The 27,973-nt window shown below is 44.0% G+C and overlaps 1 protein-coding gene across 5 annotated transcripts; it reads left to right on the plus strand.

Moving 5' to 3' along the window:
• The first annotated feature begins 4,889 nt into the window (after positions 1-4,889).
• LOC124043590 (protein FAM131B-like) lies at positions 4,890-27,973 on the plus strand. 5 transcript variants are annotated; one of them, XM_046362331.1, is made up of 9 exons: positions 4,890-5,200; positions 14,154-14,201; positions 14,638-14,675; positions 18,627-18,720; positions 19,884-20,108; positions 22,151-22,291; positions 23,437-23,759; positions 24,132-24,380; positions 27,302-27,973. In XM_046362331.1, the coding sequence occupies exons 1-9, from the start codon at positions 5,173-5,175 to the stop codon at positions 27,515-27,517; spliced, it is 1,362 nt and encodes a 453-aa protein (XP_046218287.1). In that variant the 5' UTR covers positions 4,890-5,172; the 3' UTR covers positions 27,518-27,973. The 5 variants fall into 5 exon arrangements, with proteins under 5 accessions (XP_046218287.1, XP_046218286.1, XP_046218285.1 ...); XM_046362330.1 differs by having other exon boundaries at positions 4,891-5,200; positions 14,641-14,675; positions 18,627-18,729; XM_046362329.1 differs by having other exon boundaries at positions 4,892-5,200; positions 18,627-18,729.

Here is a 27,973-nt window from a genome sequence, read left to right on the forward strand (position 1 = left end):
TTTCTTAATCAAACTTTACCCAGGTTGGGCCCGAGGAAGAGCAGCTTTGGGGATGGGGATCCTAATAAAATACTAAATACTAAACCCATACTTAACCCTAATCTCAACCAATTGAAATTCCTTGCCTAAACTTAACCAATCACATTACTTGCCTAAACTTAACCAATCACATTACTTGCCTAAACTTAACCTATCACATTCCTTGCCTAAACTTAACCAATCACATTACTTGCCTAAACTTAACCAATCACAGATTTTTTTTTGTTGCCATTGACGCAGAGCTGCCCTTATAACAAGACTGAATCTGGAAAACTCCAATCTAGGATATGGATTGGATAATGCTGAGAGACGTGGTTTTTAACAAGGGAGCAGAGTGGGAGGATTAAGAAAGTGTTCCTTAGAGCGACTTGTCTCAGGAGTCCCAAATGGCATCCTATTCCCTATGGGCACTGGTCAAAAGTAAAGCACTATGTAGAGAACAGGCTGCCATTTGAGACACAGCCTCAGAGTCCTCTTCCCTGCGAGAGAGCAGCAGAGATCAGATGCTTTACCTTCAGCTGTTTGAAGGCGAAGTGAACCTATTGATTAAGCTGCAGTCGCGAGTGTGGGAGGGATCGTTATTTGTCTTTGCTGTAAGCTTTTGAACCTGACAAGCCTTTTGTGGGATTTATATCAGTATGTGCGTGTGCCTGGAATGATGATAATGCCACAAGACTGTGGCCACATATTACAGTGAAGCCAAATATTTTTTAAATACGAAAGTCACCACAGACAAAGACAAATTCACTCAAGGTTGATAATGAAGTAGTCATGTCTGTCTGTCTGTCTGTCTGTCTGTCTGTCTGTCTGTCTGTCTGTCTGTCTGTCTGTCTGTCTGTCTGTCTGTCTGTCTGTCTGTCTGTCTGTCTGTCTGTCTGTCTGTCTGTCTGTCTGTCTGTCTGTCTGTCTGTCTGTCTGTCTGTCTGTCTGTCTGTCTGTCTGTCTGTCTGTCTGTCTGTCTGTCTGTCTGTCTGTCTGTGCCTCTCTCTCTCTCTCTCTCTCTCTCTCTCTCTCTCTCTCTCTCTCTGTCAAAGGGAATATCTAAGTAGTGTCCTTCCATGAGACTCAGCATGTGATAGATCAACTCATTGCCAAGAATAGGATTACCCATCAGCCCCTTCTCTTGGCATGTCTCTTTGTGATCACCTCTCTATGACCAATGTCGTGGGAATTTCCTCTATTTACCAAATCATGGGAGCAAACCACACACACACGTCAGAGTTAGTTATAAAAGTCCATCTTTAATTATATGAGCTCTATCACAATCCTGTGACTCTCAGATAAATTCAGTGTCTCCCAGTGGATTCTCTGAGAGCCCCCTTACAATTCAACGGAGTTCCTTTAATAGCAAAGACACACATAGTCAGACAGCATAGACATAATTCATCGTTCAGCTTTGTCTCCTTTCCCAAACCCCAGAACCATAAACCAAATCCTCCATATCAACAGGCATATATCAAATTGTCATTTAGATACAACCAACTCAAAATACAACCTCCTGGACAAACTCACGGAGAGGAGGGTGAGGCTATAGGTTAAGATAAAAGCAACATTAGAGGGAGCATAGAATGATTCCAGACACTGCAACCCTTCTTTCCCCACTAGAAAAGGTAGGGAGTAAAAGATATGTTTACACATGATGACACTTTGACCTCTCCCCTCTCTGTGGCCCATGCAACTTAGTTTTGACATAGAACAGATAACTGCAACCTTGCCACAGTATTATACAAAAATACCATTCTGATGAGAAGTAACTTACACACATTTGATGAATATTAAACATCTTACAAATGTTACCAACAAATTCTGATCCTTCCACGACACCCACAACTCTCTTCATTGAGGAAGTGATGAATACACACACGTGTGACGCATGCATGTGCAAAGATAAATATGCAGACATGATGTGCATAGATAAATATGCAGACATGATGTGCATAGATAAATATGCAGACATGATGTGAATAGATAAATATGCAGACATGATGTGAATAGATAAATATGCAGACATGATGTGCAAAGATAAATATGCAGACATGATGTGCATAGATAAATATGCAGACATGATGTGCAAAGATAAATATGCAGACATGATGTGCATAGATAAATATGCAGACATGATGTGCATAGATAAATATGCAGACATGATGTGAATAGATAAATATGCAGACATGATGTGAATAGATAAATATGCAGACATGATGTGCATAGATAAATATGCAGACATGATGTGAATAGATAAATATGCAGACATGATGTGCATAGATAAATATGCAGACATGATGTGCAAAGATAAATATGCAGACATGATGTGCATAGATAAATATGCAGACATGATGTGCATAGATAAATATGCAGACATGATGTGAATAGATAAATATGCAGACATGATGTGAATAGATAAATATGCAGACATGATGTGCAAAGATAAATATGCAGACATATACAGACACACAAGTACAGTACATAACAAATACACGGAAAGACCCATAGTCAACCAGCCAGCCAGCTAGTCAACCAGCCAGCCAGCTAGACAACCAGCCAGCCAACTAGCCAACCAGCCAGCCAGCTAGACAACCAGCCAGCCAACTAGTCAACCAGCCAGCCAGCTAGTTAACCAGCCAGCCAGCTAGTTAACCAGCCAGCCAGCTAGACAACCAGCCAGCCAACTAGCGAGCCAGCGAGCCAACCAGCCAGCCGACTGACTGGCTAGCCGGCCAGCCAGCCAGCCAGGTAGCCAACCAGCCAGACAATCAGCCAGCCCGCTAGCCAACCAGCCAGCCAGCCACACAAACGCATGTGCACATAGGCACACATACACGTACACACACAGTGTTATCCCGGAAGGTCTACCCCGGGGGTTGTTGATTGAGGGGAGGTACGTTCCGTGACGCTGGGTCACTCTGCTGGGAGTACACGGGCTGGGCACCCCGACGCTGTTGGCCCCAAGTAGAGGTAATTAGGGGAGAGTGCCAACCAGCCGTGCAAGCCACATAAAAGTAGCACCGCGGCACACCGTGAGGAAGACAAAGAGAGAGGCATGGAGTGAGCCTATCGAGGGAAACGAAGCCCCCTGAGGCACGAAGCCAAATATGAGAAGAAGGACTGAGCCAACCCTATGTTATTTTGTTGTTATGTTATTTTTTGTTGCATAGTAAAGTTGTGTTTTCTGACTAGATCTCGGTCTCTGTGTCCATCTCTCCACACTCAACCCAACACCCCACGGTTTACCACAACAGGTAACAAACACACATACACACATACCACACACACACACACACACACACACACACACACACACACACACACACACACACACACACACACACACACACACACACACACACACACACACACACACACACACACACACACACACACACACACACACACACACACACACACACACACAGCTATAAATAGAAACATGGCTGTATGTTTATTTCTGTATGCAACCCACGAGCATCCATCCCTGCCTCTGTCTCCCTTTCACCTCTCCTCCTCTGTCACCTTTCCTCATCCCTCCCCCTATCTCCTACAATACTAATTTGTGCATCTCAGTATCACCACTCCTTAAAGCGCCACTGAACACGCCGATTGGCAAGAGTGCTTTTCTGTTGCTCATTACAAAAACTAGATTTCAGTATTGAAGGAGTGTTTCCTGACCGATTATGCCTATTTCAATTCCTCATAATCCCCAGAATGAATCTAAAGTAACTCTAGTAATCTGTCATAAATGTTTTATGATTTTTCCAATGATGTTTTAGTTGCACAATTTTACATCTAAGGTGTTTGGTGCAGTATTTCTGAAGTTAAAAATATGCTATTTTAATTTTTTAATTTTTTAAATTTTACCTTTATTTAACCAGGCAAGTCAGTTAAGAACAAATTCTTATTTTCAATGACGGCCTAGGAACAGCGGGTTAACTGCCTGTTCAGGGGCAAATGTACATTGTCAAATCAGAACCCAACCTTCATTTTACCTGTTGTGATGCACGGATTTTCCTAACTTTGTTTTAGAGGAGACTGACTTCCTGTTTACACTTTGTAATCAATTTTGACACAAGAATAACTCTTTCTAACACATATCGATGCCACGCAGGCCATTTTCAAAGGGATTCGTAGCTTTTTAAAGGCCGTCGCTCTTTAACACGACTCACAGCGCCCATCCTCCATCCTCCTCAGCTCCCCCTCTCTTCCTCTCCATCCGTCTCTCTCTCTTGGTGTTAGATGAATACTTACCCATAAGTTATTATTTGAGCTATTCTATTCGATGTTAACCAATAGGATGTTTGCGTATTTTAAAAATATGTTTAATCAGTTTGAACACATTTGACATTTTTGGACAGCCAATGGTGTCAAAGCATTGAGCTCCTTAGGGGAAACGCCAGTATTCAATGTGTGAGATTGGACTCTGAGCATAAAATCAGAAGCAGAGGGAGTAGGAGAGAGTCAGCGAGCTTAAGGACTCTTCCATTGTCCCCCTGCCTCGCCTCCTCACGATTGAATCCCATTCTGTGTTTATATGCATATTGTGTGAGTGAGATGAAGAGAGAGACAGAAAGAGGGAGGGGCAGAAGGAGAGGGAAAACAGCTGGGCTGCATTGTTAGAGCGAGAGAGAAAGAGAGGTGAGGGAAAAGATATGTACTGGACACTCATTCTTCACACCGTCAGAAGATACAGAGGACATTTCCATTTCATAGAATATGTCAATATCTCTGCTACATTTGTGATGCTTAAATCATTTAGAGAGTTGGGATATTAATGGCATTGAAGTAGCTAGTACTTGCTTGTCATCTTTCCCTGCCTCCCTCCCTCCATCCTCCCCTGCTCTCAGACACATTGACTTGCTGACTGACTAACTGGGATGCTCCAGCATCGCAAAGCTGGACTTTGTGTGTCCCCGTGTGTGTGCCAGTGTGCTTGACGGAGGTAATGAGAGAGAGAGGGAGCGCGCGAGAGAAAAGCAGAGCAAGAGGAGGAGAGAGAGAGAGCGAGTGAGAGACGTGCATAAACGCACACACACATACGGAGCGAGACGGGAGGAGAGAAGAGGAGTGGAGAGAATGCCTGGTGAAAGGGTGGCGCTTCCTCGCTTGCTGCTTCCAAGGCCTCTGTGAGAGAGAGACACCATGGGCTGCATCGGCTCCCGGACCATCAGTAAGCAGACCCCCATCTTTTCCCCCTTCTGCTTTTCCCCCAGTGACGAGAGAAATGGAAGAGGGTGGGAGTGGGGGAGGTAAGGAGGGCTCTCAATTTCTCCTCTGAAACTGTATGTACGTTTCTATGGAGACGTTTTGGGTTAACCTGGCTCAGCAGCGTCCGACCGAGGCTAGACATACAGGAGAGTTTTTTTGTTTGATCATGGTGAATGCTGAATGTGTGTGTGGACTAGGGAGAGATGGAAAGGCACCAGCATGACAGTGGAAGTGAAGGCAGGACGTGAGACAATTTGTAGTGGACTGGAATAAGGGGCGACTCGGGTTGACATTTCAGCTTTATATGCTTGATGGGCTGTACGACCATGTGCGGATGGCGATTGGTGTGTGTGTGTATGTGTGTGTGAGAGAGAGAGAGAGAGAGAGAGAGAGAGAGAGAGAGAGAGAGAGAGAGAGAGAGAGAGAGAGAGAGAGCAGAAGGTTCTGAGGAGACAGAGAGACTGAACGATGACGTTAGAGGCTGTTTACAATGATCTCAGGGGGGACAGGTGAAAGGAGAGAGCGAGAGAGAGGAGAGAGAAAGCGAGCGAGAAGGAGAGAGGGAGGGAGGGAGAGAGAGAAAAGAATGATGAGAAATCCTGCTAGCAGTGTCTGCATGGTGTACTGTTGCATGTATAAATAGTGATGGAGAGAAAGAAAAAGGAAAGAGTGAAGCAGAGAGAAAGAGAGCAGACCTCTGAATTTCATTATGAAGAAGGACTGTTAGTTTGACTGTGTGTTTGTGTGTGTGTGTGTGTGTGTGTGTGTGTGTGTGTGTGTGTGTGTGTGTGTGTGTGTGTGTGTGTGTGTGTGTGTGTGTGTGTGTGTGTGCGCGCACTCCCTCTTGTTTAGCTGCCCTCTTGCCTTGACATAGAGCTAAGGTAACCATTCCCTGTGTCTGAGAACATCGTAAATGCTCCTCTCCTCTGTCTCAGTGCGTCATGCCAGCGGGTAATAAATTGAAGCATGCGTGCGGCAGCGCATTTCAGGTTAAAAGGTACTGTATCAAATTGATACACACAAACACACACACACACTCACTTGGCTGGACTATGACCTGCATTGGATGAGTCATGACCGGTCAAACCCAGGTGTGAGCCCGGGTGCGCTGCACATGTAGGTTCATTGAGGAAAGTTAATGGTGCCAGGTGTTAATACAGCCAGTGTAGCTACATTGAGGTGTATGGAGAGTTTTAGTGCTAAAACTAGTTTCATGGAGCATACTGTTGACGGAATGGAATTACATGGTCTGTGGAAGTCCTTACCGTCCGTCCGGCTGTGACATAGGCAGCAGTTGATTTCACTGAGCTCGATCTCTCTCCGATTGGATAAGATATTATCGCGAGTGTGTTGTACTGTAGATAGTATAACAGATGAATTAAAGAGTGGTGTGTCGTTGTTTGGGGGGATACATAAGAGAGAGAGGGGGGGGGGTTGCCCTCTTTTAAACACTTGCCAGTTCTTTTATGAAAACAAATGGAGGCTCGCCGTCAGAGATGACCTTTGATTGTCATTGAGTCTGTGGGGGATGTGTAGCTTGTGTATTGAGCGTGGAAATGAAAGCCAGCCTGGCGTTTTAGAGACAAAGGAGTGTGTGAAATGTGCGTGTGAAAACAAACTAGGGAAGGTGTCAGTGGATGTGGACTTTGTAGCAGGAAAACGACACTAGGGTTTTCCCTGTTTGCTGTAAGGGAGTTTTCCCTCTGACTGGGTTTCTCATTTCTGTCCTCATCTCTCTCTCCGTCATGGTTTGCGTCCGTAGTATTTAACACATGGGGTTTTTAGAAAGATGCTGTAACTTGTATAAAATACCACTATGTTACTCCTACCAATACTTACTGCCAAACAAACAAACAAACAAACGGTTTGCTTCGTCTACTAAATAGACATGCCCATGTGAGTGTGTCTTATCACGTGCCATGGGCCGTTTGATATCACATATGAACTGAGGGTGATGTCTTGTGATAAACAACAACAGCCCATTGCCCCGAGCGCTATTGTTATAATAAGCATAACTTGCTATATATAGCATCGGGTATGGAGTGACGTCGGTGGATGCGGAATGGAGGGGAGATACTTACAGTAAATATGGGTCAACAGCGCACCCCCCCACACCGTGTTGAGATCCTCTGGGAAACGTTCAGAGGAACCGTGCCATGTCAACAAGAGAGCATGATCTGATTCTACTGTGTCCTACTGTTATTCCGGTGAATTGCGTAGCCTGCCGAACCTAGTTCTTACAGTGTATTCCATTATGTTCTTAGCGGATGTCGTTCACGATGAATGGTTGGCAGCTGTGTTTATTCCTAGACTCTGGGAGACAACAGGGCTCTTTAATAACCGTGCTCACTCAGTATTGTCTTTGTTTGTTCTGTGGTTATATATCAAGGAAGATTAGCATAGCAATGTCAATCTCAGCAGTTTAGCGTGCTTACTGTAGTGGTTCGCCACAGGGTTTATGAGGCGGATTATGGCAAGAGGTTATTCGATTTCAAATGGGCACGTCAAATTTGATTGGCGTCGTACACATACACTGAGTGTACGAAACATTAGGAACACCGTCCTGATATTGAGTTGCATCCAATTCTGCCCTCAGATCAGACTCAATTCACCGGGTATGGACTCTACAAGGTGTCGAAAGCGTTCCACAGAGATGCTGGCCAATGTTGACTCCAATGCTTCCCACAGTTGTGTTGAATTGGCTGGATGTCCTTTGAGTGGTGGACCATTCTTGATACACACGGGAAGCTGTTGAGCACGTGAAACCCAGCAGCATTGCAGTTCTTGACACGCTCAAACCGGTGCGCCTGGTACCTACTACCATACGCCGTTCAAAGGCACTTAAATATTTAGTCTTGCCCATTCACCCTCTGAATGGCACGCATACACAATCCATGTCTCAAATGTTTCAAGGCTTAAAAAACCTTCATTAACTTGTCTCCTCCCTTTCATCTACAATAAATGAAGTGGATTTAGCAAGTGACATCAATAAGGAATTATAGTTTTCACCTGGTCAGTCTATGTCATGGAAAGAACAGTGTCACGGATCCCTCCGGAACGTTCATAATGCACACCTGTCCCTCGTTCCCACTGATTAGTATTTGGTTTCCATGGTCTTGTCGATTATTGTTACAATGTCTGTTGGTGCGTGTGAGTACCTGCGCTGTGCGTTTTGGGTTTTCGTGCCCTTGTGGATTGCGCAGATGATTACGGTTTTCGTCCCATTGGTTTCCATGGTCTTGTCGATTATTGTTACAATGTCTGTTGGTGCGTGTGAGTACCTGCGCTGTGCGTTTTGGGTTTTCGTGCCCTTGTGGATTGCGCAGATGATTACGGTTTTCGTCCCATTGGTTTCCATGGTCTTGTCGATTATTGTTACAATGTCTGTTGGTGCGTGTGAGTACCTGCACTGTGCGTTTTGGGTTTTCGTGCCCTTGTGGATTGCGCAGATGATTACGGTTTTCGTCCCATGTGTTAATTATTGTGCGCTTGTGTTATTTATTCAAGGTACTCTTCGCTCTTTTGTTTGGGTCTCAACCCTGTGTGTTGTAGACATGTTTATTTGGTTTTCGTCCCCGTGCCTTTACATGGAACGCTGTAATTTGGGTAAATAAAAACCCCTATTAGGTGCATTACTGCACCTCTGCACCTGTCTCCCGATCCTTTATACCAGCTCGACAAACAGGTGCTCTTAATGTTTATATACTCAAGAGTATTTTGCAGATGTTATAGGCCTTCATCAATCAATCACATATCTGTCATTGACTTAATTTCTTGTCTTTCATGGGTGGTGAGACATTTAGCAAAGTACAGTGGCTTGTGAAAGTATTCACCCCCCCCTTGGCATTTTTCCTATTTTGTTGCCTTATCATTTGATTTACACAACATGCCTACCACTTTGAAGATGCTAAATATTTTTTTATTGTGAAACAAACAAGAAATAAGACTAAAAAACAGAACTTGAGCGTGCATAACTATTCGCCTCTCTGATCAATGCCCTCCTTGCCTGGTTTGTGAGTTCTGGTGGGCGGCCCTCTCTTGGCAGGTTTGTTGTGGTGCCATATTCTTTCAAATGTTTTTAATAATGGATTTAATGGTGCTCCGTGGGATGTTCAAAGTTTCTGATTTTTTTTTTTATAACCCAATCCTGATCTGTACTTCTCCACAACTCTGTCCTTGACCTGTTTGGAAAGCTCATTGGTCTTCATCGTCCACAACTCTGTCCCTGACCTGTTTGGAGAGCTCATTGGTCTTCATCGTCCACAACTCTGTCCCTGACCTGTTTGGAGAGCTCATTGGTCTTCATCGTCCACAACTCTGTCCCTGACCTGTTTGGAGAGCTCATTGGTCTTCATCGTCCACAACTCTGTCCCTGACCTGTTTGGAGAGCTCATTGGTCTTCATGGTCCACAACTCTGTCCCTGACCTGTTTGGAGAGCTCATTGGTCTTCATGGTCCACAACTCTGTCCCTGACCTGTTTGGAGAGCTCATTGGTCTTCATGGTCCACAACTCTGTCCCTGACCTGTTTGGAGAGCTCATTGGTCTTCATCGTCCACAATTCTGTCCCTGACCTGTTTGGAGAGCTCATTGGTCTTCATCGTCCACAACTCTGTCCCTGACCTGTTTGTAAAGCTCATTGGTCTTCATGGTCCCGCATGCATGGTGGTACTCCCCGTTTCGTGGTGTTGCAGACTCTGGGTCCTTTCAGAACAGGTGTATGTATATACAGTCGTGGCCAAAAGTTTTCAGAATGACACAAATATTAATTTCTGTTTGCTGCTTCAGTGTCTTTAGATATTTTTGTTATGGAATACTGGAGTATAATTACAAGCTTTTAATAAGTGTCAAAGGCTTTTATTGACAATTACATGAAGTTGATGCAGTGTTGACCCTTCTTTTTCAAGACCTCTGCAATCCACCCTGGCATGCTGTCAATTAACTTCTGGGACACATCCTGACTGATGGCAACCCATCCTTGCATAATCAATGCTTGGAGTTTGTCAGAATTTGTGGGTTTTTTTTGTCCACCCGCTTCTTGAGGACTGACCACAAGTTCTCAATGGGATTAAGGTCTCGGGAGATTCTTGGCCATGGACCCAAAATATCGATGTTTTGTTCCCCGAGCCACTTAGTTATCACTTTTGCCTTATGGCAAGGTGCTCCATCATGCTGGAAAAGGAATTTCTCGTCACCAAACTGTTCCTGGATGTTTGGGAGAAGTTGCCCTCCGAGGATGTGTTTGTACCATTCTTTATTCATGGCTGTGTTCTTAGGCAAAATTGTGAGTGAGCCCACTCCCTTGGCTGAGAAGCAACCCCACACATGAATGGTCTCAGGATGCTTTACTGTTGGCATGACACAGGACTGATGGTAGCGCTCACCTGGTCTTCTCCGGACAAGCTTTTTTTCCTGGAGATAAGTAGCTTCTTTGCTGCCCTTCTTGACACCAGGCCATCCTCCAAAAGTATTTACCTCACTGTGCGTGCAGATGCACTCACACCTGCCTGCTGCTATTCCTGAGCAAGCTCTGTCGTGGTGGGGCCCTGATCCTGCAGCTGAATCAACTTTAAGAGATGATCCTGGTGCTTGCTGGACTTTCTTGGGCGCCCTGAAGCCTTCTTCACAACAATTGAACCCCTCTCCTTGAAGTTCTTCATGATCCGATAAATGGTTGATTTAGGTGCAATCTTACTGGCAGCAATATCCTTGCCTGTGAATCAATTTTTGTGCAAAGCAATGATGACGGCCATGTGTTTCCATGCAGATAACCATGGTTGACAGAGGAAGACAATGATTCCAAGCACCACCCTCCTTTTGAACCTTCCAGTCTGTTATTTCAAACTCAATCAGCATGACCGAGTGATCTCCAGCCTTGTCCTCGTCAACACTCACACCTGTGTTAATGAGAGAATCAATGACATGATGTCAGCTGGTCCTTTTGTGGCAGGGCTGAAATGCAGTGGAATTTTTTTTTATTCAGTTAATTTGCATGGCAAAGAGGGACTTTGCAATTAATAGCAATTCATTTGTGAAAATTTATATTTGTGCCATTCTCAAACTTTTGGCCACGACTGTACACTGAGATCATGTGACATTGAGATTGCACACAGGTGGACTTTATTGAACTAATTATGTGACTTCTGAAGGTAATTGGTTGCACCAGATCTTATTTAGGGGCTTCATAGCGAAGGGGGTGAATAGGTATGCACGCACCACTTTTTCCATTTTTGTTTTCTTCTTCTTCTTTTTTTCATTTCACTTCGCCAATTTGGACTATTTTGTGCACGTCCATTACATGAAATCCAAAATAAAAATCCATTGAAATTACAGGTCGTAATGCAACAAAATAGAAGGAAAAAAAACGCCAAGGGGGATGAATACTTTTGCAAGGCACTCTAGGCCTTCCTCAATTTCCCATGTGAAAACGCACTGCTAAACAATCTGTTGAAGGCTTGACCTGGCCAGAGACCTGCTGCAGCTTGTTGTGTCCTGTTTTGCACCGCTCATCTTGTTTGTTATTCCGTTCTATTGAGTGTCTTTGAGATATTGCATTACACAGGAATCCCCCCCCCCCAATATTGATTTCATTAAAAGTGCTGACAGACTGACTGACGGATGCTCGGTATTGAGTGGAGCATGCTCACTGCGTCACATACACCGTACGGCTGATGACGCGAGTTGACGGACAACTCGCAAGGTGACGGATGTGGGGCCAAGGTGACTAGTCGATGGAGTTTACTTGACGGGTGGTCATGGTTGAGCTGCTACCGACCGTTAGAGTGGAAGACTGCTAGTGGTCATGGGAGAAGAGGGGAGAGAGAGAGAGAGAGAGGCTCAGGGAGAGGGAGGAGGATGGGAGGAAGGAAGGAATTTGGAAGGGTGAGAGTAAAGGAGGAATGGAGAAAAGAAGAAGCATGGGTTGTGTTAGGATGGCTAAGTGTTAACTTAAACTCTGAGACATATCATTTGAATTAGTAGCATGATGTTTTGGTGATTTGTCTGCCAATAGTAGTTTGGAACAGCTATCCAACTCTTTTTTTAAATTTATTTAAAAAAAAAATTTTTACACAGTAGTTACCCACTGGGAACACACTGGTTGAATAAACGTTTTTCCCATTTTATTTCAATGAAATTGCATTGAACCAATGTGGAATAGGCATTGAATTGATGTCTGTGCCCAGTGGGTATGTATTTCTGGTCCAATGCTTTTGTATATTAGGTTGACAGTATGTGGTAGCTCCAACAGTTTTTTTTATCACAAATAAAGTCCCCTCATATAGGCTACGGAAATCCATGCTGAAATGTCGAGGTGCCATTTCCCCAGGTTGTCACTTTGGTTTCAAGCCCTGCTCTTACCGTGGCCATTCCTTACCATGATAGTCGCTGCATATGTGCTCAGAATAAAAAAAAAATCAGTACTATGTCCTGCTAGAACTCCATTCGGCACTGGTACTGGAGCTGAAATGAGTCAGACTTTGGCCTTCACCCGGAATCAGCGTCAGGGCGCACGTCACCCACCGTGTGACAGCCAAGACGCCCTACTCGGCCCCAAGTGATCGCAAAAGACAGATGATGGTGGTGCCCAACATTCCGAACCACGAGATCTGTCAGGAGCGATTGCGGCAAGTGGCCGACGAGTCTCCCTCCCCCCTGCCGTTTGCTTTGATGACCCGCGCGGCTTCTGGCTTCCGCTCGGTTGGTCACAGCAGGCTAATGCACCCGTAAGGAATTCGCTCAGTTCAGCGTGAGTGGCGAGCCCCTGCTATTTCGGCCACTGTGTGAACCTAGTCCTACCCTTCCCCAGCTCACACAATTGCTCGGAACAAAGCTTTCCTTCGTAATTGTACAGTTGTATCATAAGACTGCTGTGACGGTTGAGACCTTACCTCTCCTCTCAAACGGTTCATTATCTGACTCAGATGTTTTGAATCATCAATGAATGAGTGAAAGAAGAAAATTCTCTACCACGAGGCAAATTCTACAGCAAAGTGGAGGAGGCTTTAGTTCTCTATGAGAGCAAGAGGTCTGCCTGTCTAGTTTATTTACAAGCTGTTAGATGACAGTGATGCCTATGAAGATTGAAAACCTCTTGACAGGCCAGGGTGACAAGTGTGGGAAAAGATGAGTGTGTTTGGGCCTGCTCTTCTTGTGCATGTTTTACAGATGGGTGGACCTCACACACACGAGGTGGTGATCAACTGTGGACACAATTCACTGAAATATTGTGACGATTGTTTTAACACCAACAACAAAACATATTCACCACCTTCACATTCCATTGGTTAGGATGCAGGCTTGATAACACACCATGGACACCAATTGATACCATTAAAATATTGGCCTACTGGAACGCTCCCCCTCCTCCTCCTCCTCCTCCTCCTCCTCGTAGTTTTATCCTGTTTTCTCTGCCCCATCTTGGTAAACCCTTGGTTGTCTTGTCCACATTTCCACACCCTCCCTGCCCTCCTTTCTCTTTTTTTTTCATTGAGTGCTACTACCTCTTACTCGCCCTCTTTCTCCTCGGTTATCTTGGAGCTCCATCAGCTTTAGAGGTCTCTGGTGTGTGAGTGTCTGATGGAGGAAAATGGCCTCCAGCTTCCCCTGTGTGTCAACTCAGCTGTAGTTAAAGTGTTTCAAATCAGATTTTAGAACTCAATTTGACTTTCTTTTATGTTGGATCTATCTTCTATTTCTATCTATATCTATGTTTTGCCTGTTTAAAGGACACGTTCAAGTGTTAAATATGTTCAGATTTAGATGGGGGCCCTTAGATAGTCATGAAGATGTGTTTCAAGTAAGAACTTTGTTCGACTCCCCTTTTAACTGTATACGTGTTCTAGTGAGATGTTAGGATATAAAACAATACAGACAAGTGTTTTAAAGATTTTGAATTCAATGAATGACTTTTTTCAGCTTATATCTGTGTGGAGAAGAGGGCACGCAATGCAGTGTCCATTTACAGTATGTGACAATATAATATTACTTTACCATATTTTCTGTATTTTGGGTATAATAATACAATATGCCTTACTAACAGTTGAATAATAATGAAAACATAACAGATTAGCATTTAATATGTATTTTGAATGCATGATTTACTAGGCCTACTGTCAAATGCATCCTAATGATCACGCAGTTGAAATAGAACATACTGAACTGTAATTCGAGGCCTTTTTAAACATAATCAAGTATAGGAATCTAAAGATCTTGGCCCATTATGACACATACTAGTTTTTCCTAATGTGCTAACAGTCGGTGAAAATAATAATCACATTTTAGTGCTTTGTGTGAATGTTAGCATAAATGTTGGAGAGTGCTGTCAGCTCTACTCAGTAAAGGTTGCATAAGGCTGGCTTCATCTTCTTCTATCTGCTTTCTCTATCTTTTTTTTTTCTAGCAGCGGACGCTGTTCCTGTACGGAAAGATGGGGAGCAGGTATGAAGGACATTTCGATATATACAGTACATTTTATCCCCCCTGAAGTGAAATATCATTTGTCTGGATTTTATACCACTCCGGCTCTACTCTCGAGTGTATTTCATATTTATGTCAAATGGATCCTTGAGCCAAGATGGCCATCGAGGAAAAGGGTCATTTCATGGTTTCTCATATCTAGTAGTGAAACTGAGCTTGACTCGTTCACGCTGCTTCCTATACCGAGAGTGCCATGACATAATGTTGCTCAGAGATGGTTTGTATTGAATTTCTCACAGAGGTCACCGGAGCTGGTCTCGAGAGCCAAAACCATTACGGTGCTATATATAATCTCCCACTCCAGGGACATAGCATACGATCCATCTCACTCCTTTACCACTGTTGCTGTCTTTGTCTCTGGAAAGAGGCTACAAGGCTGAATGTGGGGTCTATTTAAACAGAAAAAACCCACTCCGCAATGACAACCAACAAGACCACCTCAGGTGTTTTAAATACAAAGAAAGCATATTCATCTACACTTAATATGGTATTTGATATTTTACGGGACCCCCCCCCCCCCTTCCCCCATCCGACAAGTAACAAAACACAGTTCAATTTAGACGTTGTGATAAATAAATCAAATGTTACCCCATATATTTCTGGATATGGTGGATGAACTCAGTCCACATTTGGATGAATGAGTTTGTAATTCCAAGATGCCACAGTATGATGTCAACACAGCAGTGGCAGCTGAGCTGAAGGTGGATGCAGCCAGCAGCCTCGTAACACACAAGGTTAGAAAGACTGTATGCGCTCCTCTGGACTGGCCAGAGTTTGATGGCAACAACATGGCCACTGATGTCTGATTGGCCGATTGACACACAAGTGCTTCACCGGGGGAAACCTGTTCCCAGAAATCACTGGGCCTGTTGCTAGGAAGACGTTCCAAGGACGCTGATGCCCTGCTGCTCCTTGCTCTCCCTTTCTGTTAATGCACATTTGAACCATGATAAATCCTTTCTAGTGACACCCCACACCGCAAGCCCTCATAAATAAAGAGTAAGCACGGACCCCGGTCACTTTTGTCAGTGAATAATTCAGCATTTTGTGGCATTCGTTTATCACCAACCCAACTAAAGCAGAAATCCTCTGGGCGGCTAGCTTGGACTTCACAGGGATTGCTAAATCACTCTGACAACTCATGAGGTGTTTTATAAGAAGGTATTACAAGGTGAAAAAAAGATTAACTTGCAGTTGCAATACATACTCCTATAGAAACAACAAGAAATGGCAATACAGTCGAGAATGTTTAATTTGGACATTTTCAGGCCTTTCTCAAGACCAGTCTCCATAATACATATTCCTAGCAATAATTTACACCAGGCCCCTGAGTATGTGGGAATGGAATCTAAAATGTATCTGTGAATCTCAAATCTAGTCTGTTCAACTAGGTTGGACTGAGCAATACTCATTATATCCAACCAACTTCCAACACCTCTCTAAGGCCAGCCTAATTCTTTATGACAAAATACAATGGCCAATGGGCATACTCCAATAGGGCCACTTAACTGCCTGCAGAAGTTGCTGTTGGCCCTGGAAACTAGGTTAGATTTGACCTCAAGCCTTTCCTTGTTATCATAACATTGGAGTATGATAGGCCTGATGATGAGTCAGATTCCACAATTCTATGACAAGTGTATACTCTCAGTCGGTATTAGATAGAATGTCGCGACCCGGGCCGCCTTGGGGGAAAACAATACATTTTTACCTTGTTGATCCTATTGGCTCACAGAAAACACTTGACCTTTTTCAAACGCAATTTTCTTGCAGTATTCTTGTTTTAGCCAATTACAAATCTACATTTAAGAAAAGTACTTTTCGACATTGCCTGCTCCTGAGAGTTCTCACTACTTAGAAAAACATCATATTGTAAGGGCTTCCCTCATGCCTCTTTTTATGGTGGCGCTAGCAGCCGCGTGAGTTCCAGCTAGCTACCGACCAGAACATGAAACTAACCAAGAGCAACAGCACAAACATACAGACTATACTAAACAAGTTAAACGTCTTACCTGGGAGGAAATGTTTTCCACACACATAGCATACTTGGACTCTGGGTCCCCACAATTTCCCACTCTCCCATACCGTATAGCCTGCAGCCACAGGGCTGTTCTCACAGGCTCTATTTCCCACTCTCCCATACCGTATAGCCTGCAGCCACAGGGCTGTTCTCACAGGCTCTATTTCCCACTCTCCCATACCGTATAGCCTGCAGCCACAGGACTGTTCTCGCAGGCTCTATTTCCCACTCTCCCATACCGTATAGCCTGCAGCCACAGGGCTGTTCTCGCAGGCTCTATTTCCCACTCTCCCATACCGTATAGCCTGCAGCCACAGGGCTGTTCTCACAGGCTCTAGTATAGCTCTATTTCCCTCTACTCTCCCATACCGTATAGCCTGCAGCCACAGGGCTGTTCTCTATTTCCCACTCTCCCATACCGTATAGCCTGCAGCCACAGGGCTGTTCTAGCAGGGCTCTATTTCCCTACGCGGGAGCATTCTGGACTGCATGTCGGGATGTTTGACCTGGTTACATTTACACTGAACAACACACTAGCTTTTGGCATGTTTTTGTTATTTCTGTATAACTACAAATGTATGATGAAGTTGGCTTTTTTTTTTACAATGGGGTCAATGGAAAATAATGTTTGTTGTTCCTAATTTGTGGGTGTGGTTGAGGGGAATTACTTATGACGTGAATATCGACTTGGAGTATAGTAGGAGAATGACATCACACGGGGCACCATTTTACGTATGGGTTTTCCTCACAAGGGGCACAGTTTCGTCATATTTCTAAGTGCAGTATGTGTTGTGATAATATAAGATATCATTCAATTATGAATAATTAGTTCTATCCTATTATTGGGAGGGAAGCACGACAAACACCAACACTGACTTCATTTCCAATACAACCATTTTTTGTTTTGTTTTCCGATTTCCAAAGCAGATGGTCAAGCTGATATGAGAGAATCTATTCCTTCACAGACAGTGAATTCTCATATCTAATGTATCCAAAATGTATCAATGTTTAAACCCCCCCCCACCGCCTGCTTCATCCAAATCTCTCTTCCTCTTTTGATATTCCATCACTCACATTCTTTCTCTTCCTCCCTCCCTCCACCCAAATCTTTAGTACTTTACTACCACTGGTTTCGTCCTGCGAATCCTTTGCACACCTTATTTGTCTTTTTTGTTGTTTCTGTCATTGTCATTGTAGCTGATCTTCTTTTTTAATTCTCCTCTCTGTTGGGTTCCCTTTCCCGCCTCCTCTACACACATACCTACTGTATCTCTCTCCCGGCTTTCTTCCTCCACCTCCCTCTCTCTCTCTCTCTCAGCATGGGCGTGCCGAGTTTTCCTGCGAGGGAATCCATGTAAATCCTTTGCTAATCTCACCCTCTTCCTCCTCCGTCCCGCCACGTGGTTCGGCTCACTCTGTCTGTAGAGCGTTGCTGCTAATCTACTGTGCTGCCTGTGTTACATAGTATCTCCCCGGCTGGGGGATACGAAGCTGTAACAACCTTACCGTAATCTACGGTATAGCTAATAACGCTAGCTGCTAGCGTGATGCTCCTTTATTTATCAAGCATATGAATCACAGGCCCTACAGGTACAGTCCAGTGTCTGCACATTGAACTACTACACCACTGTGCTGACTATTGCTGGTTTGACCAAAGTGCCGATATGATTTGGGATGTGTTGGATAATGTAATGTCAATTTTGCTTAATATGATGGTAGTTGTTTTTGATTGTTAAGTAGAATTTCCCCCTATTTTCTCAATTAAATTGTATTGCATATCTAATCCTCAGCCAATAATATTGTTTTGCCCCCCCCCATCTCAACGATCGGCCATTCCTCTCCCCTTTCTCCTCCACAATTCTTTCTTTCTTTCCTCGTCTCATCCCTTTCTACAGCTCTCGATGGAGGACACCACTTCCATCCTGCCTCGTCTGAAGAGGAACTCCAGCGCCTACGGGATCGGTGCTCTGGCTAAGTCCTCACTGACAGGTGTGTCAGGTGTGTGTCTGTCCTGGTAGACGGTAAACCAACGCCATGTTGGCTCCAGACAGGAGGGGGAGATGGAGCCAACATGGGTGCCCTTCCTGTTTCACTCCCTTCCTCCCCATTGATATCTAATGCACACGTCAATTTAGCGTTTATGGGCAATTGATGGAATCCAATCAGATTATTATTATTATTTTTTTATCGAAATAAAAATCTCCACAGGTGTGTTGGGAAATGTAGCGTGGTGTTTGTGGTGGTGGTGTGTTTTTATTGTGTTGGCAAGGCAGTTTTATGGCTCTGTGCTTTTAGTGTATTGTTAGTGTTGTGGTCGTGTCTGTTGCGGTTGAAGTACATTTGATTTGATATCGTGTGTATTTAACAGTCAGACTATATCGACCTTGGAATGATAAAGACCTCAAAAGCACTACTTTCCTTACTCCCAAAATAACTTTGCATAACACTGAATATAAATCGACAATGGATAATATTTTATGAAGGAAATTAGCATTTTTATGAGAACAACATTTGTCAAATCAACAAAGCTTCATATCTGCTTTAGCCCAAAGTATTCAGTTCACACTCAGTTGATTTAATTCGATTTGTATTGTTCCCCCCCAAACACTCACACCGAAGGAATAGTACATCCCTCGTTATCGTCAGATATTTGCACTTTAATTAAGGATTTGCAGTGGTGCTTTTTCAGAATGATGTTTACAGCGAAGGTAACTTTTTCCCACATTTGAATTACAAACAAATGCTTCAAGTCTAATGAATCTCGTCTTCTTGATGAATTTCAAAAGACTGAATATTAATATGGGTCATAGAGTTATCTAGTTCACCCTGATTGCTCACGACAGGTGACTGAGAGATCGATCAAGTCAACAAGCCATGAGGAATAAACAGACAGCTTTTAATAATGCAGCAAGCCCCATCTACATCAACTTCAATCTCCAACCACCCATAATTGCTGAGAGACATCCATGAAAGAGGAAGAAGCCATTTTGTACTGAATTCTATGCCTTCCAGAAAGAACGCATAACCCATTAAGCATTTTCCACGCTTCCGAGCCCATTTCACTTCCTGAGCCCAAAGCCGTCGTGGGAGGTGCCATATTCAGAAATTGAATGTGTTGTGAAGCAATATCCCCCCCTCTATTCTTTATTTAGGCGTGTCCCGTTCCATGAAGGATAAAGTGACAAAGCCCACTGCCATGGCCTCGGGCAAGGTGGCTCACATGATCGAATGGCAGAGCTGGAACACACCATCCACTGGGACTGAAGGGACTGTGGTCGCCAAAATCCCAACCTCGCAACGCGAAAAGGATCGGAGGAGGGAGAGTGAAATGTACAGTGAACTCAGTGAAGGAGAAAAGGAAGCCCGCTTCACCGCAGGTAAGAGCGAACATAAGAACCAGTGAAAATTAAACAAATCAATATGTACAGTGCATTCGGAAAGTATTCAGCGATCTTGACTTTTTCCACATTTTGTTACATTACAGCCTTATTCTAAAATGGATTAGACAAAAAAAATGTCCTCATCAATCTACACACACCTCATAATGACAAAGCAAAAATATTTATGACAAATAAAAAACTGAAATATAACATTTACATAAGTATTCAGACCCTTTACCAGTACTTTGTTGAAGCACCTTTGGCAGCGATTACAGTCTTGAGTCTTGGGTATGAATCTTGGGTATGACGCCTCAAGCTTGGCACGCCTATATTTGGGAAGTTTTTCCCATTATTAGCCATTATTAGCCAGTAGCATACCACTCTGCATCCCACTGCTGGCTTGTTTCTGAAGCTAAGCAGGGTTGGTCCTCGTCAGTCCCTAGATGAGAGACCAGATACTGCTGCAAGTGGTGTTGGAGGGCCAGTAGGAGGCACTCTTTCATCTGGCCTAAAAAAATATATCCCAATACCCCAAGGCAGTGATTGGGGACATTGCCCTGTGTCGGGTGCCATCTTTCAGATGGGACTTTAAACGGGTGTCCTGATTCTCTGTGGTCACAAAAAATCTTGTGGCACCTATCGTAAGAGTAGGGGTGTTAACCCCGGTGTCCTGGCTAATTTCCCAATCTGGCCCTCAAAACATCACGGTCACCTAATCATTCCCAGTTTACAATTGGCTCATTCATCCCCCCTCCTCTCGCCTGTAACTATTCCCCAGGTTGTTGCTGTAAATGAGAATGTGTTCTCAGTCAACTTACCTGGTAAAAATAATTCTCTGCAGATTCTCTCAAGCTCTGTCAGGTTGGATGGGGAGCGTCGCTGCACAGCTATTTTCAGTTCTGGGCTCTGGCTGGGCCACTCAAGGACATTCAGAGACGTGTCCCAAAGCCACTCCTGAGTTGTCTTGGCTGTGTGCTTAGGGTTGTTGTCCTGTTGGAAGGAGAACCTTTTCCACAGTCTGAGGTCCTGAGTGCTCTGGAGCAGGCTTTCATCAAGGATCTCCCTGCACTTTGCTTTCCCTCAATCCTGACTAGTCTCCCAGTCCCTGAAAAGGGTGGCAGGGATGGTGCCAGGTTTCCACCAGACATGACGCTTGGCATCCAAAAAGTTAAATCTCGGATTCATCAGACCAGTGAATCTTGTTTCTCATGGTCCCAGAGTCCTTTGAGTACCTTTTGGCAAATGCCAAGCGGTCTGGCCACTCTACCATAATGGCCTAATTAGTGGAGTGCTGCAGAGATGGTTGTCCTTCTGGAAGGTTCTTACATCTCCACAGAGGAACTCCAGAGCTCTGTCAGAGTGACCATCAAGTTGTTGGTCACCTCCCTGACCAAGACCCTTCTCCCTTGATTTCTCAGTTTAGCTGGGTGGCCAGCTCATTTAAGAATGATGGTGGCCACTGTGTTCTTGGGGACCTTCAATGCTGCAGACATATTTTGGTACCCTTCCCCAGATCTGTGCCTTGAAACGACCCTGTCTCGGAGCTCTACGGACAATTCCTTCGACCTCATGGCTTGGTTTTTGTTCTGACATGCACTGTCAACTGTGGGACCTTATATAAACCGGTGTGTGCCTTTCCAAATCATGTCCAATCAATTGAATTTACCACAGGTGGACTCCAATCAAGTTGTAGAAACATCTTGAGGATGATCAATGGAAACAGGACACACCTGAGATCAATTTCGAGTCTCAGATTAAAGGGTCTGAATACTTATATGAATCAGGTATTTCTGTTTTTATGTTTTATACATTTTCTAAAATGTCTAAAAACCAGTTCTGGCTTTGTCATTGTGGGTTATTGTGTGTAGATTGCTGAGGGGAAAACATATTTAATCCATTTTGGATTAAGGCTGTAATGTAACAAAATGTTGAAAAAGTCAAGGGATCTGAATTACTTTCCAAATGCACTGTAAATAAATGCGATTTGGAACCATGTATTTTTACATTGTTTACAAAGTCTATCCCCTTGTTTCATCCAGGATTAATGGCACAATTTGCCTTATCGGAGGCTACTCTGCTGGGCTGGAGATCGATGGAGGAAGACAGCCTTTGTGCTGACTCCAACCAAGGCAGTGTGGCACACCTCAGTGAGACCAACCAGGAGAGCATCACCAGCAGAGGTAAAGGACTAGAAACATGGCCACCACACACTAGAATTAGGGCAGCCATTTTATTATAACTTTTGTTTTTAATGGACAAACTACATTTCAATGAACAGCACTCACTGAATCTGTTCATCCAATGCCAGCCACAGTGCTATATTGTGAAATTGAGAAGGATGTACAAATAACATTTGATCGCATATAGCATTTAAAGCTGAGATTCGCGATAGACGCAACAGCGCCACTGGTCGCCCCAGGGAGAAAATGAGCATCCAGCATCGTGGTCAAAAGAAATCTCCTTTGTTGTTGTGATATCGCAAACGGACGTGGCAGTTTCAGCTTTAATGAATGAATTCCAGATTCAGCCAATGAATGCAACATGTTTATTTATACTAAATGAATCATTTACTTTTCCACAACAATATTAGTGCCAAATGCAAAAACACATCATCGTTGAGTTAATATATATGTCGTTCTGAAGAGAGATCATAATTGACTTGTGAGCTCCACGTCCACTCTGTATTGGATTGTCCTGTTCCACATTTGACTGTAGAAGGCTTCCTGCCACTGGGATTGACGTTGTTTACTCCGGTTTGATTGATGCCATTTCCACTCCATTTGACAGGTCGGCTAGAGGTGCATGAAGAAATGTTGTGGAGAAACTCAAAATGGTAGCTGTGGCCCTGGGGTGTTTGGTTGGGTAGTGTTGTGTTGTAGCAGAAAACCCCGGGGGAGCTTGTAGGTTAACACAAGGACTTAGCCTGACTCTCATTAACAGCACCATAAGGGCCTATTCTCTGCTATTATCAACCCAGAGACCAATTAAAATCAGATTATTATAGGCATTATAATAACTAAGGCACGGTTTGCACATCGTCAAGTGAGCTTTCATTTTCTCCTTAGATATGTTTCCAGTGTATTTATTGTCAAAATGGTGACGCTGCTGTAAATATCTTCTGTTATCTGGTGATACTGTTTCTTCAAGGCCCTTTGAACCCAACTAATGTAAACCACTGTTATGGAAACTGAAGGCCACTTTTACTTATATCCACTGCCTTCTGTGACACATCAAAAATCTTTGCTTTGTGCTCTTGAGATTACAGTTTATTACTTGTGTCTAATAAAACATGTACTTCTCCCTTCATCCCTCCCTAACACAACAGATCAGGCGACGTATCACTCCTCGGCCGACGTGTGGCCCAACACCTACGTCGCCCAGGGCCTCTATTGCCTCTCCTCCTCCGACGCCTGGGAGCCAATCAGCAATGATCCATCGGGCGTGGCCTCGCCGGCCGCCTACATCATGGCGGGTGGGGGCGGAGGGACGCCCGGTGAGGGCTACGGCGAGGTGGACAGCGTGGGGGGCTACATCCAGCAGCAGTCCCAACAGCTCACCCTGCAGCAGCAGAGCCAGCTGCAGCTCCAGCAGCTGCAGCAGATCCAGCTGTACCAGCACCAGCAGCTAATGCTCTACCAACAGCAACAGGTGAGACAGACTGGATTGCCTCATAGAGTACTGTCACCAGGTGGACTTAGTGTTTCAATAAAACATGGAAGTGTCTAAATGACAACCATTGTAAGACAGCAGTATACTAGCAGTTTGCTAGTGTTATTAGCAGAAAATGCATCCAATTTTTTAAATCCTTCTTACTGTTAATGTAATGCTACCAACGCTTTAGTGTTAATAACAACACATGAGACCTACTAATTACATACAGAAATACTTGTTGCCAAGAGCAACAGATGACTCATTTCCTCCCACTAGCCATGAGCTATCGACTCACGGGGATGTCTCTTGATAATGCAATTATTTTGTGTCATGAGAACATTTTAAGGAACTGTGTTGCCTTATCTACAGACAATGGAACACAGACTACACAGTGCAAACCACTCCCTCCAAGCCACGCCCAACAGCACCATCCACAGTCTGGGCCTGCCCACTCACCCTCGCCTGGCTGACCTATGGGGATCCGCACAGGTGGAGATTGTCGGACAGATGAGCGGGCCAATGGGTGACATGGTTGGGGGTGTGGTTGAGACCTTGGGGGAGGAGCCAGAGGAGGAGAGTGAATGCATCTCAGAGCAACAGGAAGAGGAGGAGACTAAGGTGAGCCATGTGATTGAAGAAAACGTGTTGATTTTCAGACGATCAATCAATCAATCAAATGTATTTATAAAGCCTTTCTTACATCAGCTTATGTCACAAAGTGCTGTACAGAAACCAGCCTAAAACCCCAAACAGCAAGCAATGCAGGTGTAGAAGCATGGTGGCTAGGAAAAACTCCAAGGCCAGAACCTAGGAAGAAACCTAGAGAGGAACCAGGCTATGAGGGGTGGCTAGTCCTCTTCTGGCTGTGCCGGGTGGAGATTATAACAGAACATGGCCAAGATGTTAAAATGTTCTTAGATGACCAGCAGGATGAAATAAGAATAATCATAGTGGTTGTAGAGGGTGGAACAGGTCAGCACCTCAAGAGTAAATGTCAGTTGGCTTTTCATAGCCGATCATTCAGAGTATCTCTACTGCTCCTGCTGTCTCCAGAGAGTTGAAAACAGCGGGTCTGGGACAGGTAGCACGTCCGGTGAACAGGTCAGTGTTCAATAGCTGCAGGCAGAACAGTTGAAACTGGAGCAGCATCACGACCAGGTGGACTGGGGACAGCAAGGAGTCATCAGGCCAGGTAGTCCTGAGGCATGATCATAGGGCTCAGGTCCCTCGAGAGAGAGTAGGAAAGAAAGAAAGAGAAAGAGATAATTAGAGAGAGAATACTTAAAATTCACACAGGACACCGGATAAGACAGGAGAAATACTCCAGATATAACAGACGGACCTTAGCCCCCCAACACATAAACGATTGCAGCATAAAAACTGGAGGCTGAGACAGGAGGGGTGGGAGTGGCCAACGATACCCCCGGACAGGGCGAAACAGTCAGGATATAACCCCACCCACCTTGCCAAAGCACAGTCCCCACACCACTAGAGGGATATCTCCAACCACCAATTTACCATCCTGAGACAAGGCCGAGTATAGCCCACGAAGATCTCCCCCACGGCACAACCCAAGGAGGGGTGCCAACCCAGACAGGAAGACCACGTCAGTGACTCAACCCACTCAAGTGACACACCCCTCCTAGGGATGGCATGGAAGAGCACGAGTAAGCCAGTGACTAATAGGGTTTGAGGCAGAGAATCCCAGTGGAGAGAAGGGAACCGGCCAGGCAGAGACAGCAAGGGTGGTTCGTTGCTCCAGTGCCTTTCCGTTCACCTTCACACTACTGGGCCAGACTACACTCAATCATAGGACCTACTAAAGAGATGAGTCTTCAATGAAGACTTAAAGGTTGAGACAGAGTCTGCGTCTCTCACATGGATAGGCAGACCATTCCATAAAAATGGAGCTCTATAGGAGACAGCCCTGCCTCCAGCTGTTTGCTTAGAAATTCTAGGGAAAATAAGGAGGCCTGTGTCTTGTGACTGTAGCATTCATGTAGGTATGTACGGCAGGACCAAATCGGAAAGATAGGTAGGAGCATGCCTATGTAATGCTTTGTAGGTTACCAGTAAACCCTTAAAATCAGCCAGTTTTTGTATTGCTTTAGCTATAATCCATATTATCACACACATTGTTGCCTAAACAGATTGAGCCAAACTGATATTGCCACTATTAACAGCAGGCCCAACAAGAAGCCAAGTTAAACGTTCAGCCTGCTGCACAGACCCTATGGACGCACTAGTCTAGAGCTCCTGGTTAAATTGTGTTCAGGAGTATTTTTAAACTCTCTCCGTAGTTAAAGTAGGAAGAAATATATGTCACTGTTGTAAGAATTTGTCAGTCTAATACATTTACTATCGTAATATGTTCAGATATTGAATTACTTTGACACATTTAATTACGTTATGTTACGCAAAATTCTGTATGGTGGACAGAACGTGTTTCTACATTACACAGACTAACATTTTCACCACACAATAATTACAGGAAATACACAGTCTTTTACCTCAGATTGGTGATGTTAGTATTAAAGTTTATAGTCTTTGGTTAAGTACCAGTGTTTTTGCCATATGCGCCAGTCCATAGTGGGACTTAGAATGCAGCTGTCATTTTCAGACCACGGTGGCTAGAAAGAAATTGGCGCTCTTCCCATAAACGTCTCTTGCCTCACATGAATGCATGGATTTGAGGGTTAACCTAGCATTCAAATGAAAGCCAACCCCTGTCGATATTTAGAAACTGGTGTGAGGTGGGGATTCGTTGAAATTATCCAGACATAAAAAGTGTTGTGTTTCTTTTTCCATGTTGGCCATCTACCGAAATAATTTTCTCACAGAGATATAAATTGATAATGGGCTACGACAGGTTGTCATCTATCAACAGATATATGTAGTGTACCCAATTTCATTGAGGTTTATCTGTTAGAAGAGCACAAATAGTACATGTAGCTGTGGTTATTGTCCCAGTTCCATTGATTGAAATACAATATCAATGTGAGTGATTAATTTGCACGTGTTATTGATACAAGCTAATCAATTCCAGTCTTGAGTGACCGCTTGGTAAGTATTGGTGCGTGTGCAGTTTGAGGTACTAATTGAAGTAATCTGAGCACAAGTGTGAAATGTGTAAGGAGTAACTTATGTATGTATTGGTCTTCAAAATATCACAACTTATTTAAGCATATTGATCTAAAACCGGTGTTTTCACACTTGGCCAATGTATGTTTTAGCCATATAAGTGGTACTTTTAACATTATTTCTCAACATGATTTTACTTTATTAGGTAAAAACTACTGAATGAGCCACAAAAAAAAGTGCTATGATTTATTGATTGTGATGATATTAGTGAAATCGAGAAAATATGTTTGTCCTGCCTACTACAAGTGTTTTACGTCAAAGTCAGTCCTCCAGCCACACGATGGCGTGCAATGATAATAAATGGTTATTCTGTACCCACAGGTTGGGACTGTTGACTGATCCTCACGGTTTGGTAAGTACAGTATAGTTAGTAAACCATCCATTTACTGTTTTCACAGGAAGATGAGATTACGTTAACCTTGGAGCCAACTTTGACCCCGTCGCCGCTTAGAGAAGACGCCACCCCGATTGGAGGCACCAGTCCACAACGAGCACGCCCAGAATCAATGGGAGAGCGCATACCCTTTGTGGTCACACCCTGCATAGTCCAATCGTTGGAGGAGAAGGATGAAGAGGTGGCGGAGGGGCCTATTGTTGCCGTGGCAATCAATTGAGAAGGACAGTCAGAAAGAGAGATTGACAAACATGATACACTTATCAATAATCAACCAAGCAAGCTATTCCACACCCCTTCCAGCTATTTACCCACTCTGAGACTGAGAGAAAAACAAAGACCAAGTGCTGGAAATGACAATGATGAAAGAGCCACAGGCGACTTTAAAGACAGTTCATTGACTGCTCAAATCTGTGGGTTTGCTGAAACGTAAGGATTTGTTTTGCCGTGATATTGAACTGAGGAAGTGAAGTTGAAAGAATGGAGTTCAAGAGTAGAAAGAAAGACAAAGGACACTGCGATAAAGTTCAGTGCAATATAGAGAATCACGAGACAACCAAAAGGAAGTGCATGCTTTTGAAAGGAATCTAACGATAATAGTAAACCGTATACAAAGTAATAATATATAATAATGATTTTTATAAAAACAAAAAAGGAAATAAAGTGATATGTATCA

This window comes from Oncorhynchus gorbuscha, linkage group LG09 (assembly GCF_021184085.1).
Source record: "Oncorhynchus gorbuscha isolate QuinsamMale2020 ecotype Even-year linkage group LG09, OgorEven_v1.0, whole genome shotgun sequence".
NCBI classification, from domain to species: Eukaryota; Metazoa; Chordata; class Actinopteri; order Salmoniformes; family Salmonidae; genus Oncorhynchus; species Oncorhynchus gorbuscha.